This window comes from Passer domesticus, chromosome 4 (genome assembly GCF_036417665.1).
Source record: "Passer domesticus isolate bPasDom1 chromosome 4, bPasDom1.hap1, whole genome shotgun sequence".
In the NCBI taxonomy this organism is placed as follows: domain Eukaryota; kingdom Metazoa; phylum Chordata; class Aves; order Passeriformes; family Passeridae; genus Passer; species Passer domesticus.
The window spans coordinates 80,131,388-80,150,565 of record NC_087477.1 but is presented as its reverse complement, the minus strand read 5'-3'; the positions used below and the strand labels follow the sequence as shown (position 1 = coordinate 80,150,565).

At 37.2% G+C, this 19,178-nt stretch overlaps 1 protein-coding gene across 15 annotated transcripts in view; it reads left to right on the top strand.

The window, feature by feature from the left end:
• The window catches only part of CTNNA2 (catenin alpha 2), a 462,204-nt gene that overhangs the window by 399,524 nt on the left and 43,502 nt on the right, over positions 1-19,178 (top strand). For all 15 annotated transcript variants that reach the window (XM_064419032.1, XM_064419026.1, XM_064419024.1 and 12 more), the window contains 3 exons: positions 93-249; positions 3,180-3,380; positions 16,273-16,424. In XM_064419032.1, coding sequence (XP_064275102.1) covers positions 93-249; positions 3,180-3,380; positions 16,273-16,424 — 510 coding nt within the window. The remainder of the gene's footprint in view (positions 1-92; positions 250-3,179; positions 3,381-16,272; positions 16,425-19,178) is intronic.

The following is a 19,178-nucleotide window of genomic DNA, read 5'->3' as shown; positions in this document are numbered from 1 at the left end:
TATTTGCTCTTTCCCTTAAAAAAAAACCCCAAATAATCATAATTTAAAAAAAAATTACCAATCCTCCTGTAACAAATGGCTTTGATTAACAGGTAATTAATGCTGCACTCACGTTGGCTGCCAGACCCCAGAGCAAAGTAGCCCAGGACAACATGGATGTGTTCAAGGACCAGTGGGAGAAACAGGTGCGAGTTCTCACTGAGGCTGTCGACGACATCACTTCAGTGGATGATTTCCTCTCTGTTTCAGGTACTGGGATCAAGAGGCTTTTCCAAAAATATACTGCTAAATTAAAGTATTGGGTCAGAGCAGTTAAAAGCTATAATTACTAAAGCATCATTAATCCATTAGTCTGTGTGGGTTGGAATGCTGATTTTCTCTACTCAGTAGGACCAGCCACGCCGTGTTAATTAATCCCTGGTAGCAATCCCTCTTCACCTCCCAGAAAATAGCACCTATTTGTGCTTCTATTCCTGGACAAGCTTTGTTTCAACTCACGCACAAAGTAGGATTTTGCCCACCTTCTAAAAATGAGCTCCAGACCTGTTACAGGCCGAGAGTATTTGTAGAAATTGTTGTAATCTTGTGCAGTTTTGTGAGGAAAGAGGAGGAAAAGTGGATTTTACAGAATCACAAGATGGTTTGGGTGGGGAGGGTAAAGAAGGGATGGAGAAGAGAAGGACACTGACCCTGGGTCCCAGTCTTTCCTCCATCCTCCTGGTAAAGTGCTACAACTTGTGGCAGAGTGGATTGTTATAATTTGATCATACCCAATGAATGGTGTAGTTACAAAGTGGTGCATGGCTTGGGTTAATTTCTGCTGCAGAAAACTCATTTTTCTATTTTGCTTAGAAGGGTGAATTGCAGTGTTGAGTAAGGACATAGAGTGTGCCAAGAGGCCTTTGCTTACTCGAATATCTCAGAAGAGCCAAACTTCATGAGACAGTCTGGCCAAAATGTTGCTTTGTTCTACATTATTTTCCTTGATATTTCTTAAATTTTCCAAAAGAGGTTTATGGGGAAAAAATATTGAAAGAAAAAAAATTAATTAAAAAAAATCCATTCTTTTCCTTTTTTGCACTCTTTATGTTGTTTGGTTGTATCCTGTTACCCTTATTAACAGGGAAATGGTTTGGTTTAGTTAATTACACTCATCTGTTCAACAGCCCTGCAAGTGTTTCCTGCAAGCCATTGCAAGAAAATGAAAATGAGCTCTCTGAATAGTAGGATACTTCAGAATATGGGAGCACATTGATTTTTATTTGAGATTTGAAGCTGACAAAGACTTTCTGACAGAACTAGTTCTAAGAGAAAGGGATGACGAGGCTGTAAACTGCAGACCCAGTCCATGTGCAAATGCTGGAAATCTGGCTCAAATGTCCTTTTTCTTCTTTGTTTGAGGACTTTGCTTACTTCAAGTGCTTGTGTCCATAAACCAGAAGTAATTTAAATGGATGATGACTTTTTAAATTTCTTTTTCTCAAATCTTAATTCCTTCAAACAGAGTTTTCACTTAAATCCAAACTTTCCTAGGCAGCTGAGAAGTATTATTTCGTAAAGCTTAGATTCCTTTTTTCCTAATTCTTTGCACAGACATCTCTGTTAAACATGAGGAAACAGAAATCCTGTTGCTCTTGCTGTAAAGTTTGGAAGCCTCAGTTTACACAGAGTATTTTTATTTTTGGATCTTAAACCAGTGAAGCATTCAAAATACCACTATCTGGTTAAATGTACCTCCTGAAATGACACCTCCTCCTCTTCATATTGACAGTCACATTTGAAGGTATTTTTTAGTAATATGGTGGCTACCAAAAGAGAGCTGACCATAATTTTAAGAAGTTATTTCATATTCCAAATGCACTGGCCAAATTTGCTTCTTGTTGGGCAGAATTTGTTTGTGCCATGATAAAAGCAAATTGGTGCTGGTGAAATGGAAACAGCAAAGAAAAATTTTAACAAAGGACTTCTTTTTCATTCTGTATAGGAAGTGTTTTAAACAAAGAATTTTGCCTTGCAAGTTACTCAGATTCACAGCTCAGGGAACTTTCAGTTTCCATCCAAAGTTGTTGCAGTGTAAAATTCAACATCATGTAAAACATTTCTGAAATCCTCAAATAATCCAACCTCAGAATTTTTAACTGTGAAGATTAGTGAGTCATTCTTTCTAGTGGCAAAGGATAATTAACAAAAAACAGTTGGTGAACTGATTAATTCTGTTTTACTACTACTACAAAGAACAGCATTTCCTTTTCAGTTCAGAGGTGTCTCTAGCAGAAAATCAAGTTGCTGTTTAGAGTCACTGAATTTCTCAGACTGGGTTTGGTCAAGTATGAAATTCAGTCTTGGTCTTACTAAAATTATTTTTGACTCTACTGGCTGCAGAGAATGCCTGGCCTAGTCAGAATCTTCATGCTTTCACTAATTTGTATGTGAGAATACTACATAAATTCTGATACTGCAGCACATGAGAGTAGATGATCTGATCCAGAGACAGAAAAATAACAATGCATCTCCCAAGAATCCAATTAAGATGCTTGATATCACCTCCTATGAGCAGAGTCACTGTTGTCATCTCTTGCTTCAGATTATGCAAAGTAACACATAATTATAAGGGTGTGTTATTAGAAATTTCCAGCTTATTCTCTGGCATAGAAGGAGTGAGGGAGATGAACTGCTCATGCCCAGGTTTTGTGCTGTCTACAAAGGCCATTTGCTGTTGTCTTTTCAATGTGATGTTTTTTTCCTGACTTACTTAGGCAAAAATGAGCCAAATGTAATAAACTTTTATGGGAGAGTGTAAATTCACCTTCAGAAAATTGCCCAGCTGTTTATTATAGAATCTACAGAATATTTGACTGCTATCCCTTTTGAATTCATTTTAATTACAATTTCATTATGATAAAATTCAGTGTGGTGTTTGAAATTAAATTACTGGTTTTCAAGGAATTACAGGTTGGGACACACAGCAGAGCTAAGATGATGTAGCCCAGTCCCTACTAAAGATAAATATCACACAGATTTTTACTGTTATGTGACAATATCACAGAAGGGCTTTTGTTTTACAGCTTGGATAAAGGTAGATATCCATTTTTTAATATCCTGACATTTGCCCAAATGAGTAAGCTTTGCTGTGAGGAAGAGTGCAGTTGACCCAGGTGCATTTTTAACCCGAATTCCAGAAAACCACATCCTGGAAGATGTGAACAAGTGTGTGATTGCCCTGCAAGAGGGGGATGTGGACACGCTGGACAGGACGGCGGGCGCCATCCGGGGCCGCGCAGCCAGGGTCATCCACATCATCAACGCAGAGATGGAGAACTATGAGACTGGGGTGTACACTGAGAAGGTGCTGGAAGCTACCAAACTGCTCTCTGAAACTGGTGAGTTTGGTGAAACGCTGAAAGAATTATTGAAATTCTCTTTAGTAATTTGAAACTTTCACTTGGTTGTCTGAGATCGGTAACTCTGAGGGAAATCTTGAAAGCAAGGTACAAACAAATAAATTCATGGCTGGGAGTGTGTCTTTTATTCTCTTCTCAGTGATGTTGCAGAACTGATACTGACAGGAGCCATATAAGAGAAGAAATTCAGTAACACATCAAGACTAGGCCACTACATCAAAGTTTCTATGATTTGAATAAATAATACACAGCCCTTTCTTCTGAGTTGATTGATTATGTATTGTACATCTCCAGAAAATCACTGCAAACATTACTCTTTGGTCTATGCATGTGAATATACTTGTTGATGACTGAAGTGTTGCTAAACAAAACAACTTTTCATTGAAAAATACATATAAGCAACTGAAAATGCACCACCTGATTGAAAAAATATAAAAGTCTGCTAGATTGTATAAAAATACATAGATTATATAAAAGTAGAAAAGTCTGCAAGATTGATAGAATGAGAAGAAATATTCTTTCTTTTTTTTTTTTTTTCAATCTGCTTTTGCCTTGCCAGAGCAGGGATTGGATTCATCTCAGTGTAGGTGATTAGGTCTGTGCTGGTCATTTTAAAGCCCTTTATATCAGTGCTCTCAGTAATTCAGTGCAGGCAGTGCTGCCAAGTGCTCTCATCTGAAAGCAGTGGCTCTGGGTGGTTTTGGGTGAATCATGCTCCAAATTTCATTGACTTCACAGGCTGGGTCTCCACACACTGATCAGGTGCCCTGGGAGGATGGAGGTGCATGAATTGTGGGTGTCTGAGCTGATCCTCCCCTGCCTTGTTGCACTTGTTCACCTGAGGTTAAAAACATCAAAATTATTTTAGAAGGAACAAATGAATATTGCACCAGTTCAGGACACATCAAATGTGGCTTTTGGACCAAAAGCTCAGGAATTGCCCTGTGAGATGGAAAAGCAAAAATTGTTCTAGCTCTGCAGTCTCTGTGTTCACTTTGAGAACGGGAATCAACAAATAAGCTAAAAACTGATTTGGGGATGATTAAATATTACTTGTGGTATTGTAGCCCCAGCTTAATGTCAGCCTATTTTTATTACCCTACAATAGATCAGTGGAATAAGTACTGTAAATTTTGCTCCTTTTTAAAAGTTTATGAGCTGGTTTTATGAATTCACAGAAGGAAAATAATGCCAGATTGATGTGGAAAAATATTTTGTTGCACTCTTCTATTAAAGTTGTCTTTTGGTCAAGGAGGAGATATGAAGAATTCTTCCTACTATTAAGATTTCTTTATTAAACAAAACAAAATGTATGTTTGATCTTTATATTGAGCTAAAATTTGTGACCCAACTTCTGTAAATTTTCTTATTAAAATTTTTTAACAAGCAGGTATAAAGTGTCATTATATAGATCAATAATATGCACAGCAAATACTTATATTCCATATTTAATTCAGTTTTTGATATAATTTGAATTATAACTAAGTGTTATAAACTGTGGACTGAGTGCATCTTGACAACATCAATGTGTTATCATTGGGATTCTATAGTTAAGAACAAGTCCCTGTTCCTCCAAGTCAAAGTTTTTTATTTATTTTTTTATTTTATAAAGTGTAAATAAACTTGTGAGTATTAAAAAAACCTGAAAATATTATGTTTATAATATTAAGAACTTTATATCATGTACAAATTGTGTAGCAGTAGTTCAGGGAATAGAGTGAGCCCAAATTCAATGAAGCTGATGAACCTTAAACAATTGCTGCCAGTTGTGAATGTGAATCATTAATATTGGAGCACAATTTCTATCTGCAGCTTTTCAGGCTATTTACAAAGGCATTGATTATGATTTCTGTATGATTAAAAGAAGCAGAATTAACTGTGCCTTAGAATAAAGTGATTAAAATGGAATTTAGTCCCCCTATGCCGTTCTGGAATCACCATCCTTGGAAGTGTCCAAAGCCCTGTGGCTGTGGCACTTGGGGACAGGGTGCAGTGGTGAGCACAGTGGTGCTGGGGGAATGGTGGGACTGGATGGTCTGAGAGGTATTTTCCAACCTCAGTTATTCCCTGATCTGGGTACCTATGGATCCATGCATTTATTTCAATATTTTTTCAGCTCCTCACCTCAAGTTCCTGCCCAGGTGTTATTGAACGCTCAGGAATGATGGCAGGGATTGATTTGGGTTGATTTGGATTCAGGTTCCACCCACACATGTGCACATCAAAATCTCTATGAGAAGCACAGTCATGAACATCTCACTGTTTTAATCTTTATTCCTTCCTTTTTTTGTTTGTTTGTTTTGTTTTTTGGGGGTTTTTTAAATGACCTTAATTTAATTTTAAATGAAGTGCTTTTGGAAGCTGGGAAAAATTTATTTAAATTATGATGGAAAAGAAAGAAACAGATTACCTTTCTCTTATAATTATTATTTGCTTTTAATTGTCCACTTCGAAAAGGAAAACCTCTGTGAGTACTGGGTTGGATTCACAGTGGAGAAATGGATACGGTGTTTTGGAAAGACAAGTACCTTGATAATGGTTTGGTTTTGTTTTGTTTTTTGTGGTTTTGTGGGTTTTTTTGTTTTGTTTTGTTTTTTGGTGTTTTGTTTTATTTTGTTTTTGGGGGTTTTTTTGGGTTTTTTTTAGGGGGGAGAAAATTAATCTCTCATAAAAATGATGCTGATAGTTTCTGAGAAGCTGCAAACATTGCTTCAATAACCAGTCTCACCTCCAAGTTTTATTAGTTTGTTGTTTTAATTTACAGCCATTGGAATATATGGGGTGGGGTTTTTAATGTTTCAGTGCTTTGTTGCCTGTGCCTGTCTAGCAAACTGCCTTTAAAGCCAAGTACTTGATACTTGATTCTTTACTCTGGCAGCAGTTTTAGGGAGTGACAGACTGGTTAACATACTTTTAAAATAGAGGACTTTCATTTTCCTTTAAAAACCACACCAAAAACGTAGCTCTTGCTTGCTGATTTTCTTATAAATCAAAGATGAAATCTATAAAACCACAGAGTCGATGGGAACAAACACCAAACTCATAGATTTTAGTGGATGTTACTCGTGTTACTCGTAAACCAGAGCTTCAATGTTCAAATTTTTTTTGTTGTTAATTGGTTGGCTTTGAGGTGGTTTTGGTTGTTTCTTTGTGGTTTTCTTTTTGTTTGGTTGAGTTATTTTATGGTGCCTCTGTTAAGTGTTATATTGTCATTCAGATTTGTAGAAAGCTGTGAAATCATCCTGTTACAAGTTGTCCAGGGCGGGAGAAAAAGGAGAGAAGGGTGGAAAGGAAAAGAGAAGAAAGAAAAAGTTAAAAGCAAGGATAAAGGCAAAAGGAAAGGGAAGGAAGTAAGAGGAAACAGAGCAGAATTGCTGTTTGAATACTGATGTCCCTCATCCTGCTCAGTACCCAGAGTAGTCAAGGCCAGCTGAGACTTTCCCATTGCCTTCACCAAGGAGGAGACTCAAGTGTACTCAGCAGTTACTTCAAAAGTTGTAAAAACTGAAGAGAAGAAGCCTGACCTTCTAAACAAAAATAATTGTCCCAAGAAAGAAATCAAGGAACAGGCAATGAGACCAGATCCTATTTTCCAAGATTTTTGAGGTTCAGGAAGGAGAAAAAGCCATGACATTCTTTAAAGGCCAAGAGAGTTGGGTTTGAGCTGGGAAAATTGGATTAGAAATTGCAGGGTTGTGATGAAAGGAAGTGAATGGGAAATGAAAGGGATAAGAGCAGAACAAGTAGGACCAGAACTGCCTGGGAAAGGCTGTGAAATCTTCCTTTTTTTTTTTTTTTTTTTTTTTTTTTTTTTTTTCTCCGGTTTGCACTGGGCTGTCTGGAAACCATCCTGGAACAGCAAGTACCATACTACTTGGGTTACTCCTGTGAGGGACACTGGAAATTTGAAATCGTCTGATTCACACCAGAAATTGGAGTTTCAGCTTTTAGCATGTTTTAAAAATATCCCAGTAACTTTGTAACTCACTGGTTTTAAGTAGGTCACTCTGACTTCTGTTTTGACACAATTTGTTTTATTTTGTCTTTATCAGAATGGGCTGAAGTTGAAAATCAGCACTACTGGCAATTCAGCAATAAGCCTGTGAGAGTTTTATCAGTGTGAGTAGGGCAAACTTTAAAGATATTTATCACTAGGAAAAGGCAGCTCAATGATGTTATCAAACCTAATACTAAAATGTGGGAAAGATGGATTTTTCAGCAGTGATGTGAAGGGAAACAAAATGTAGAAGCAAGAAGATGAATTTAAGCATAGCTGTAATCAAAAAAAAAAAACCCATATTGAATCTGAGGGAGAGGTAAAAAATGTGAAATGGAGCCTATTTAAAAAATAAATGATGTTAAATTCATGTTTTATGGGAGTTCAGGTAGTTATAGTCAAACTTATGGATACCATCATCCTGAGTACATGAAATCATTTATACAGGAGTTCTGATCAAATTGTGACTTCTATTCTGCAAAGTACTGTAGCATTTTCTTTAAAGTTTTGCTAAACTGGAATGCAAAGGTCAAGGTGCCACCCACAAAAGAAAAATGTAATGCATTATTAAAGTAAAGGTATTTTACAAAAGGACCAGAGAACACCCAAGATTGTGTTCCACTGCTGCTTGGTTTGATCCAAAGAATTTTTAACCAGAGAAACTTTGATCAATATACAGAGGAATACACTAAGAAATAATATAAAATGCATTACAAAGCAATTAAATGAGACATAAGAGATTAATAAATCACCACTGTAGCTCAAAGCTGAAGCGCTAGTTCTTTTTCTCTCCACTTTTAAAAATGGAATAGGGTGCTAAAGGAGACTATAGCGTAATTGATGTAGATTTTCAAAGGCTTTTCCTAACATGCACCCACAGCTGTTTGGCAACCAGGTAACCATGGGGTGAGTGTTCAAGCCTTTGATGGATTAAGAGCTGGTGACAAGGCAAAGCACAAGTGATCAATTCTCAGCAAGCAGAAAGGGAAATCTTGTGTCACATCAGGGCCAGCGCCGTGGTTGGTGTACAGTGCATTCATTAACAGGTGAATAGGCAGCAGCAAAGTTTGCCAAAAGGAAAATGCTGTTTGGGCTTGTTGGGAGAGAGAGACAAAACTAAAAGGTGTTTTTATTTAATACTCTAGGTAAATGGAACACTTAAATCTATATTATCTGCATGGACAGAAGGGTTCTGAGTTAATTCATTGTCTCAGAAAAACTGTGGCATTTTAATGGGCAGCTGAGAAATCATATTTTTCCATGCTCAGCAGCTTCACATCAATGCTGAAGATGTTAGGCTGTGCTTATAGGAGGGTATTCACTGAATACCCCAAGGAGATATTTCCACTTGTTCTCCACTGTCTAAAGATCTTCCAGAAATGGAAGAAGGTCAAGACAAGGATTACATAATCAATAAATTATATAATCAATGAATTGATACATATTTACAGGATTACATAATCAATAAATTCAAGATTTAGCTGTGAATTAACTCAATGAGAGTTTAAAAACACAGGGTTATCTATTTTGGATGTGCCAGACACCTTCTATGATGAATAGTGGGTTAATGTAATAGAAATGCCCATTTTCATAAACCTGTATTATTTAGTCACTGTTCAAATGTGTTCTCAAAAATATTTCATGCTCTTAAAAGCCTTTTTTTTTTAATTCGGAGGGTGGTGTTGGAAGTAGGAAGAAATTTACCAGGTCTAGAAAATACAGGCAGAGAAATGGAGTCAATATCCATCCACCAACTCCAACAGAATGTTTTGTGAATACAAGTGTGAATTGTACAATAATGTTTTAAAATAAAAGCACTGGTATTCCTTGCATCCCCTTGCCTACACACACCTACATATTGATACACACAAACTTCTAGCTAAGCCAGCAAGGGTGGTTTGCTTTTTACATAACCTACTTGGTCTCCAACAGCATGAGACTGCTTTCTTGAGGGAATTTTATGTAGAGTTTGCTTTCATTTGAAATATTAACCTGAAGGGTGTTCTGTTTGGCAGTAATAATGTTTTGGGAGTGCTTACAGTGTGAGCACAGGTAGAGGGGATAGTGAGACTGAAACTGATGAGATACAAATGTCCCTGCAGCTGACATTTGTTACCTTCCTCTGTCCACTTTGGGATGGATCTGTCCTTAATCAGTGGCCTCCTGTGCTGGCCAGGATGCAAACAGCACTTCTGCCCTGACATTTATCTTTCTGTCAATGTAGTTCAGTCAGGACAAAGTTTGAAGATGAGTTTTCCCTTTAGTGTGTGTGTCCCTGTCTCCCAACACGTGGTACCATAGCTCCAGACGTGCCATTGATTTCTGTAATGTCCCTCTCACCTGGGCTGCACATGGGCAAGTCCATTTCTTCCATTCCCACATCAATCTGCTGGCTTGCATAAACCCACAGATAAAGTTGGAGCCTTCTGGGAAGTGTCAGAAGACTTAACACAAGTGGGCCAGAGGGTCAGGACTTGGCCATAAATTCAAGGAAGCCTGAGAATTTTGTTTTTATGGGCCGTGTTTGGCAGTGAAGGCTGAGTCTTCCTGAAAGTCTTGTGTTCACTGCAAACTGCTGTAGGATCTCATTATTCATTATTCATTATTTTACAGCTGACTTTTAAACATTTCACCAGTGTGAGACACACAGGGTTTGATAACCAAAACAGAGCTGGGGAAGGGTCTGGAGCACCAGGAGAGGCTGAGGGAGCTGGAAGGAGGCTCAGCCTGGAGAAAAGGAGGCTCAGGGGGGACCTTGTGGCTCTGCACAGCTCCTGACAGGAGGGGACAGCCAGAGGGGTCAGGCTGTGCTCCAGGGAACAGGGACAGGAGGAGAGGGAACGGCCTCAGGCTGGGCCACAGCAAGTGTAGATTGGATAGCAGGGAAGTTTTCTTCACCCAAAGGCTTGTCCAGCCCTGGCACAGCTCCCCAGGGCAGTTTGGAGTCCCCATCCCTGGAGGGATTTAAAAGCTGTGTGGATGTGGCACTTGGGGACATGGTCAGTGGTGGCCTTGGCAGTGCTGGGTTAAGGGTTGGGCTTCATGATCTGAGGGATATTTTCCAGCCCAAATGCTTCTGTGATTGTAAGATACGTTATGTAATGTTTCAGTAGACTTTTACAAAGCTTTTTCTTTTCAATTAGCAGAATAATAGCTGCGACTGAAATGTGAATTATATGAGACCAGGACTTAAAAACATTCAGTGAAGTATTTAGAATCTCCTGATAAGGAATGTACAGTTCTTTTAGAAACAGACTTTGACAAATAGTTTGAGCTAAATAAGGTATATTTCATTCCTTATTCATCTGTCAAAGGAAACAGAGAAACTGTGCTGTCTTTGACAGAGGATGTCAGCTATCCCTTAGGAATGATCTTTTAAATACCTGTTTTAAATACTTGAAGTTCTCAGTAGACTCCATGCTTTTTTCCGTTAAGTAAATTAACAATTTAAAACAAAACAAAAAACAAGTCACACAAACACAAAAAAATAACAGAAGAAATTTCATCCAGAGCCCTGAATTTTTAAGCTGTAACTTTATGAATGTTTAATACTAAAACCTCTCAAATCTGGATAATGGCTGAGCTTTTTTTTTTCTAAGGGATTTTTTTTGTTGTTGTTTTGTTTGGGGTTTTTTTTTTTTTGGTAGTGTAATTGATCATTCATAGTTGTTGGTTTGTTTTTTTTTTTTTAAATTTTTAGTCTCTCCTGATAACTTTAAAATCCTGCCTGTCACTCTGGATAATTTTCTTGATTTATGTGACACAAACAACTATGATGTTCAGGAGAAGCACAGACATTTTCAGGGACCCTGAAACTTTTAGCAAACCTTTAGACTGCCATGTCATTCTTGAATAGTCTTACCTACAACTGACCAGATTTTTAAAGCCATTAAAGGGCTACATAGATAAGGTGATTGGCACCTTAAATGATGTGTCTCTATCAACATGGCATAGGGAAAATCAGTTTTCTTAAGGATGGCTACAAATGCTTAAATACAGATGTATGAGAGCCAGCCAGAAGGCACAGCTGGGTGCAGTGGGTACAGGAGAACAGTCACTTCTCTGCTGCTCAAATATCTGATTTGTCTGAGGGAACAACCCCTGGTCTTTGAGAAGGATGCTTCCCTTGGATCCAAGCTCCTGGATTCTAAAAACAGTCAAGTAAGTGCTCGTCTTTTCAAAATGAAGCTCTAAGAAATAGCTCTGCTGGTTTGAATAGCTTTTGCTTTTCAAAAATTATCTTCTGGCCAGAAAAATGAGATGAGAGCCCTGGGAACCCATCAGTTCCAGTGAGATTGGGATGGAAAGGAGCCACCTTGTGCTCAGCCTGATTCAGAGCCAAGAGTGTGCCAGGATTTGGTGCAAATGGGGTTGATTTGTGCCTAAACTTGGTTCTCTAAAGCAGACATCTGGTCTAAGCCAAACACCTCCCTCTCTGTTCAGTGGGCAGAGGAAAATCAGAATTTTATCCAGCCGAACCTGAGTCTGTAGTGTAGGGTAGGTGTGATTAATTGTCTCATGGAAGCATCTACTGTTCTCTGCCTGGTATAAGGAAAGATTTAAAACTTTCAATTGTATGATGTGAGACAAAACCAGACAAGTTTCCTCACTCCCATTGATGCTACTGAGAATTAGAAATCCATGCACCTGAAGGGTCCTTGACCTTTATTGCTTTTTTGTGTCTTAATTATCCCTTTCCTCATTTCTGAACATTCACATCTACTTAAGATTCTGAGGAATTCAAGTTCCTAAATAATAAGGCCATAAAAGCACAATAAATCAGCAAGGCATTAATTTGATCTTGCATATTAATGAAACTTTTTGTTCTAATGCTACGAACAAGAACGCCCAAACATTTTTTTAATTTCTATCTCAATAATTTTATTATGTAACCTAGCATTTCTCTGTCTATCAGGGATCTATTGTTCCCATATCACTAAACAAATTTGCAGTGATGTTTCTAAGTACAAAAATTGCAGTACAAACTGATTGCCATGGGAGAAAAAGTCAACAGGAAATATATTTTTTGGAAACAGATAATTGCTTGATAACTTTAATATGTAGGAGATATGGGTGGGTGGGAGAAAAACAAGAAGAGCTTCAGAGGAAATATTTTCTTTTTGGAACAGAGGGGTTCACAAAAAAATGCAAGTTTGATCAAGGCATGAATTCACACATGGTGATATGCTGGATTTCTATTTTGCATCAGCCAAAAAAAAAAAATATAATTCAAAAGAATTAATCAGTTGATAAAATGGAAGTAATTTCAACTTTTCTGCTTCCAGATTTTTCTCCAGCAGTCGTTCAACCTAGATTTTGTTGGCATTGGTCTTGCTTTCTGTGCCATTGGAACCTCATCTACAGAAAGGCTTTCAAATCTTTATTTTGTTGGAATGACAAAGTCAATGAATTAGAAGTGTTTCTATTAACTTGGGACCTGATTCTGTCAACATTTATGCAGGTGCCTAATTAATTCATGTAGTTAGGCTGAGAGATTTTAATGGACCACATTTTTCAGTCTAAGCATATGTGTGACTGCTTTCAAGGCCACAGCTCAAACTAAGAAACCAATGTTTAATTTTTCCCCAGAAGTATTGATTTGCTTCTGAATCTAAAATTTATAGCCAATTTCTCTGTGCATAATAAATGAATCATTCTCTGTCTGATACATCTGCAAGTTTTAACTCCAGATTCAAATGCATGCCTTTGCCTGAATTTTACTTGTGGTTTTTTCACCTTTGGCACAGGAAGATCCTTCTTTGTGTGGTAAATAATAAAGGAAAACTGGAGGGTTTTTTTTTCATGGAGCTCAATAATATTAACTGGAGAATAATGCATTTGTCCACTCAATTTTCTCATTTTCAAAACCTTCACTGCATTAAATGACAACATATGCTTAGAGAAGCAATAAGTAATAGCCCCCTATTAAAGGTGTTTTTTTCTTGCTTATCCAATCAAAAGTCAGCACTGATGTGAAAATACGATTGGCAAGCAAGCAAGCATAAAGCAGTTTCATATCTATTCCCATTTTGAAACAGCAGATAATGTTTACATGTCATAATGCAAGTTAGGGACTAAATTATAGTCAGGTCCGCAAAATCAGAACTGGTCAGAGAAGCTTCCACACCCAGTGGAGGTAATAAATGTGGTCAGGAATGAATACCTTGTGTTCAGGAATATGAATAAAGTGTAACTTTCCACCTTACATCCATTTAACTTACATTCTCCTTGTTTTCTTCTAAGAATGTCATATGTGGCCATGACAAATCCAGCTGTGTCATATCTGCTTTCTCCCCATCACTGCTCTGTCAGGGGAAATATTGTAAAAGCTTGGTGCAACTTATTGCCATTAATCTGTTGCCTGTCCAGCATCTGCTGATTATTTACAGATAATTAAACATTAATTGCTCCATGTCAAGTTTAATTTTCTTTCTAGGTGAAATAAAATTTCACCTAGAAATAAAATTTCAACTGAAATTATGTTGAATATAATATAAATCTTCCTTCCTTTCTTCTCTACCTTTACAATAACCTTTATATTAGGATTATATGCCTTTATCTAAAATAAACTAGTGCTTCCTTTTTTTTTTCCCAAATCCCTGGAATTTTCACCATTAATGTTTTTCTTGAGTTCTCCAAAAATGGTTCAGAAATTGCTTTGATTTTTTTTCTTAAGAACTGCAGGGTTAATTTTACTATACTGTTAACTTGAACACATATGTAAAAGATAAATTTCCTTATGCTTATGTAGATGTTCTTCAAAGTGCCCATTCCTAATGCAGGCCTGTTGCACCTACTATTAATTATATCAAATATCTGACCACCTCTGCTAGTTAAGAAATTTTAGACAGAAATTTAAGGTTAAATTTAATTTAACCATAACCATTAGGGTACTTTACCTCCCTTTTTTTTATTTTTTATTGCTCTCCTTATTGCATCTCTAATATTAGAGATTGTTTTATCCCAACAACCTGATATAATTTATTTTTTATTCTTTAGGTTTACTTGTTTATATTGCATTTTTAATGATTGCTTTTTGATATTCAGTCTTGAGACTTCCTTATGCAATCATATTAGTCTCGTACTACACTTTCAAGTGTTCTATTAATTAAGGCAATTTGATATATGCATTTATTAAATACTCTTTCCAAAACTTTCATCTCTCTTAAAATCCTTTTCTAATTAAAATGTTTCCCCTCTGCCTGGCAATGTTTTGTTAATGTTTACTTTTGTAAAGTCTACTGTTGTTGTCACTTTTTCCTGTTTCTCCTGTGTATCCCAGGAACTTACTGAACTTTATCTGCATGGAAAATACAAATCTGTTCTTTCATCTCTCTGTATGAACAGATATATATATATATAGTGATGTATAAACTAGATTTGAGTCACTATATCCCTTTAAAAGTTTCCTCATTTGCATCCAATGCGTAATATTTAAATGCCAGAAACAGAAAGTTTTGAGTTCGTGGTTGCTGCCACTTCTTCAAAATGTAAACTATTCTTAAATAATGGGGTTTTGTGGTTTTACTTTAAGGCAGATACTAAATGTTTAAGAACATTTAGTCAAGAAGAAAATGTTGTTTCCTATCACAGTAGAACTTCCTGGGAAAGAATGTCACTGCTTTTGAAGATAAAACCACTGGAAATTCCCCTTTGTTTTCATCAGTTGGGTTCAGGTTACCAGTAAGTGTATTAAAAATAGGGTTTAAGGAAAAGATGGGCAAAAAAGGTAATATTTTAACAACAAAAAATAGGTAATAACTGTTGTGGGAATAATAATTTCCTGTTCTTCTAATTGTATTGCCAAAATAGTAAAGTCAGTGATACATGATCTGGATACGTAAATGCTAGAATAAAAGTGATGTGAATATAATGAAAAGATGGCTATCTATAAATCTTAAACTTGACCCTAGTTCCTCAAACTCTTAAGAATTAATCCAACTGCATCTTTTCATCCAGGTTTCTAATAAAACATTGGTTATGTTTGTCCTCTATGAGCACAGTCCTCCAATATTAATGTTAAAATTTTGAAGAGGAATAAACAAGTACAGGAATGTCGGTGCAGTATAATCAGTGGGACCTGATGTTCATGTTTGTAGGATTTTGGTTTCAGTTGTTAAAGGACTGATTTGGGGAAGAGTTATTTTCCTGCAAGCACAATGTGAAGAAGGTGATTATACCTTCAAAGGAATCCTTCACGAAATTTAAAGAAAAGTCTCTTGCTACTTCAAGCAATGCTCTGAAACCATTTACAAAAGTAAATAATAGCTTTAATTTCTATATTGAATAAGTTCATACCACAGTTTATAATATTTTTAGCCAATATCTATGGCTGTCTTGTGTTATAAACATGGTGATAGTGAAGAAACAGAAGATTCATTTAGGTGCCTTCACAAATGATTTTGATTTTGCATTTTGTCTCTTATAAAATTATTATTATTTAGTATAAGCTAGAGTGTAAGTTATGTAAATTAGCAGGCATAATGGCTACAGTTGACTTTGATCACATGATACAAATATTTGCTGTGCTCATTGCAGGAGGTAAAGCTCTTAAACGAACTTTACTAACTGCTCAGGTATCTTGCAGCCTTTTAGAAGTTAGTAAATCACAGTTTTGGAAGGAAGTTTTCTATTCTTTGTTGCACAGTTGGAGGAGAGTATATAGGGATGGTTATTTCCATGTTATCAGATAAAGTGCCAGAGCTGTCCATGGGCAGGGTGGGTACAAACCCATCCATGAGCCTCCCTCTGCCTGGGAATTTCCAGGAGCGTGTGCTCTGCTTCCTGGAAACTATCCATGCCCCAGAGCAGCAGCAAAGTGTTCAGGAGAGAACACAAACCTAATCCTCCTGCCTCTCCTTGTGTTTAACCCAGTGATGCCACGTTTTGCTGAGCAAGTGGAGGTGGCCATTGAAGCCCTGAGTGCCAACGTGCCCCAGCCCTTCGAGGAGAACGAGTTCATCGACGCCTCCCGCCTGGTCTACGACGGAGTCCGGGACATCAGGAAAGCTGTCCTGATGATCAGGGTATGTAAAGCACCTGGGGAGGGAGAAGTTGGGGTTTACAGGCATCATGGATAAGAGGAATGCAAAAGGTCCTTGGAATCAGCCTCGTTTTGTAATAAGGCATAAAAGATTGACATTGAAACAGGCATGAAACAAGTATATACAACAACAAAAGAATTAGTAAATAAAAAGATGAGGTTATTTAGTGGGTGAATCACAATTTGTATGTTAATCAGCTAGAAGTTTTGATCAGAACTGCCAATAGATTCAAACTTCATTACTGTTTCCATAGTAATAGCATTAATTTGCCAAGCTCTTCAAAGTTTGTGTAGATTTTTTGTTTATTTGGGGTTTTTTCCCAATGTATGTGTGCTGCCTGGGATGTGAGGTAGGTCTGGTTAAAATCTAAATGAATAAATTATCTTGCTGCTCCAGTGAGCTACTGCAGGGATGGTTTTGAATGTTTACCAAGGTAAAAAACGTCATTTCAATGTTGACTAACCAGTTGATTCAATTTGCTTAGACATCTTTTAATAAAATAAACAAACAAATAAAAGACACCACAGAACATCATTATTGTGATAGTAGGTGTATGTTGCTTTTCACTTTAGTCAGCAGACAAAGACTTAAAAAAGGAAAACAGCAAACCAAACCTGGTTTGGCCATCTCTTCAGCAACTGAAAGTGTTATTTGAAACCCAAATTACCTTGAATCTGCCCTAATGAAAGCCATGTACAAGTAAAGCTATGGAGAAAATCACAGAGGAAATGTTGAGGCAAATAACAGGGCTGAAACATCAACTGATCCCTTTGAGCAAACAGGTAGCGTGCACTTGTGGTTGTGAGTGCATTATGGCACTGATGTAAGACTTCAGGCAGTTGGAACACTCCAAAATAGCTCCATTTTAGTCATCTGCCACTATGCATTAACATTTACAGAAAAAGCTTTTGACAGGCTTAATTTCATAACTGCCAAACATAAATTCCATTCTCATACCCAGTGCTCATCCCAGGTGGCCTGAATTATAGTCCTGGCTTGTGGTGGGGGCAAACCCATCCTGTTCTCTGGGAGTGCAGTGTTAGAGGTTTGGCAGGGAAGGGAAAGGGAAAGGGAAGGGGAGGAAAATCTTTACTTGAATTACTTCCCTGTGAGAGTGGTAGGGGCCTGGGGCAGTTTGCCCAGAGAAGCTGTGGCTGCCCCTGGATCCCTGGAAGTGTCCAGGGCCAGGCTGGACAGGGCTTGGAGCAACCTGGGCTGGTGGAATTTGTCCTTGCCCATGGCAGAGGGTGGGACTGGGTGAGCTTTAAGGTCCCTTCCAACCCAAACCATTCCAGCATTCTATGACTCTGGGAAATGAAAGATCAGCATAGTGAAGGGTCTGTGTTTTCCCTGTGATTTTCCAATTCCTTAGTTGGTAACAACAGTTTCAAAAAAAAAAGTTTCACTTTTCTTATGACAAGAACAGCTGCTTAGCACACTTCAATCTTTTCTAGTAATTTCAAACTGTGATTGTGGCACAGACTCATCAGGTGGGATCTCCTATAAACCCAGGTTTTCCAATTCCCTACACAGAGTTCCATCTTCCAGCAACAGAGTTATCCCCAAGAGTTTGGCATGAGATGTCTATCCTGGTGAGATGTTTTTAAGTTTAAATTTTGACTTTTGAAGGCCTGATCACTTCCTTTGTCACTGCCTGACTGTTCTGTGTACCTGGAGAGCAAATTGACATTCAGGCTTCTCAGTCTCCTTGGGAAAATCCCAAGTTACTTTTTTACATTATATTACTATGACTTTCCACCCATTGTATGATATGAGGTAATGAATTCTGTTTGCCCAGATTAGGAAGACTTATTTTTGCCTTCAGACAATTAACTTATTTATGGAGCTCAATGTAATACTCCTTACCCAGGCAAAGAACTAAAGCACATAAACGGACTCATTATCCATGTGAGTTAACTGGAAAAATCCACATATAAAAGCTTACACAGACCAGAGTTTGCTGAATCAGAACCTTGTTTGCTGTGGAAAACAAAATTAGTTTCACTTTGAGATACTCTTTAACATTTCCATCTGAACATCTCACACTGAAAAAGGATGAGGCTATAAAAGCCTTTAGAATATTTTCATCTAATAATCTGTGAAATATTATGCACCCTTTAATTCAGGTGGTAAAACTTTTTCAGAATTGCAAAAAATGAAAAAATCCAGCCTTGCAAACTTTTTAGAGCATCTGAGACAATTATTTTCAGGCAGTGATTGTTTGTGTGCAAGCTGTGAAAGATTGAATTTATCTGAGATGAGTCCCCTCATGCCAGAGAGTAAATAAAGCCACTTTTTAAATTAATTTTAGTTGGTATTATTACTTTTAGTAAGCTGAAAGAAAGGGTAGATAGTCTCTGATCTTTTCTTTTTCCCTCAAAAGGAGAGAATTTATTGTCCCTCTGGAGGAGAAAGGAGACTAATTTTTTTCATTGAAGACAATTATTATTATCTATTCAGAAAAAAAATCTCTTTCACAAGTTAAGAAGTAGTAAAAATGAATTTAAGAGTATAATTATAGAACCCAGAAATAAAATAGAAAATAATAACTTCATTCCAACACCTTTCCTATTACTGTCTAAGGATGAAATTGCACTTTGTGTTTTCATAGCTGCTTATGAAATTCCCTCAGCTACTGGCCAGAAACCCTCTCTACAGTCAGAGGACTCACAATGGCAACTTTTCTCATTCTTATGCATCTCCAAGGCCACTTTATTGTTATGTATTGTTTTTAAA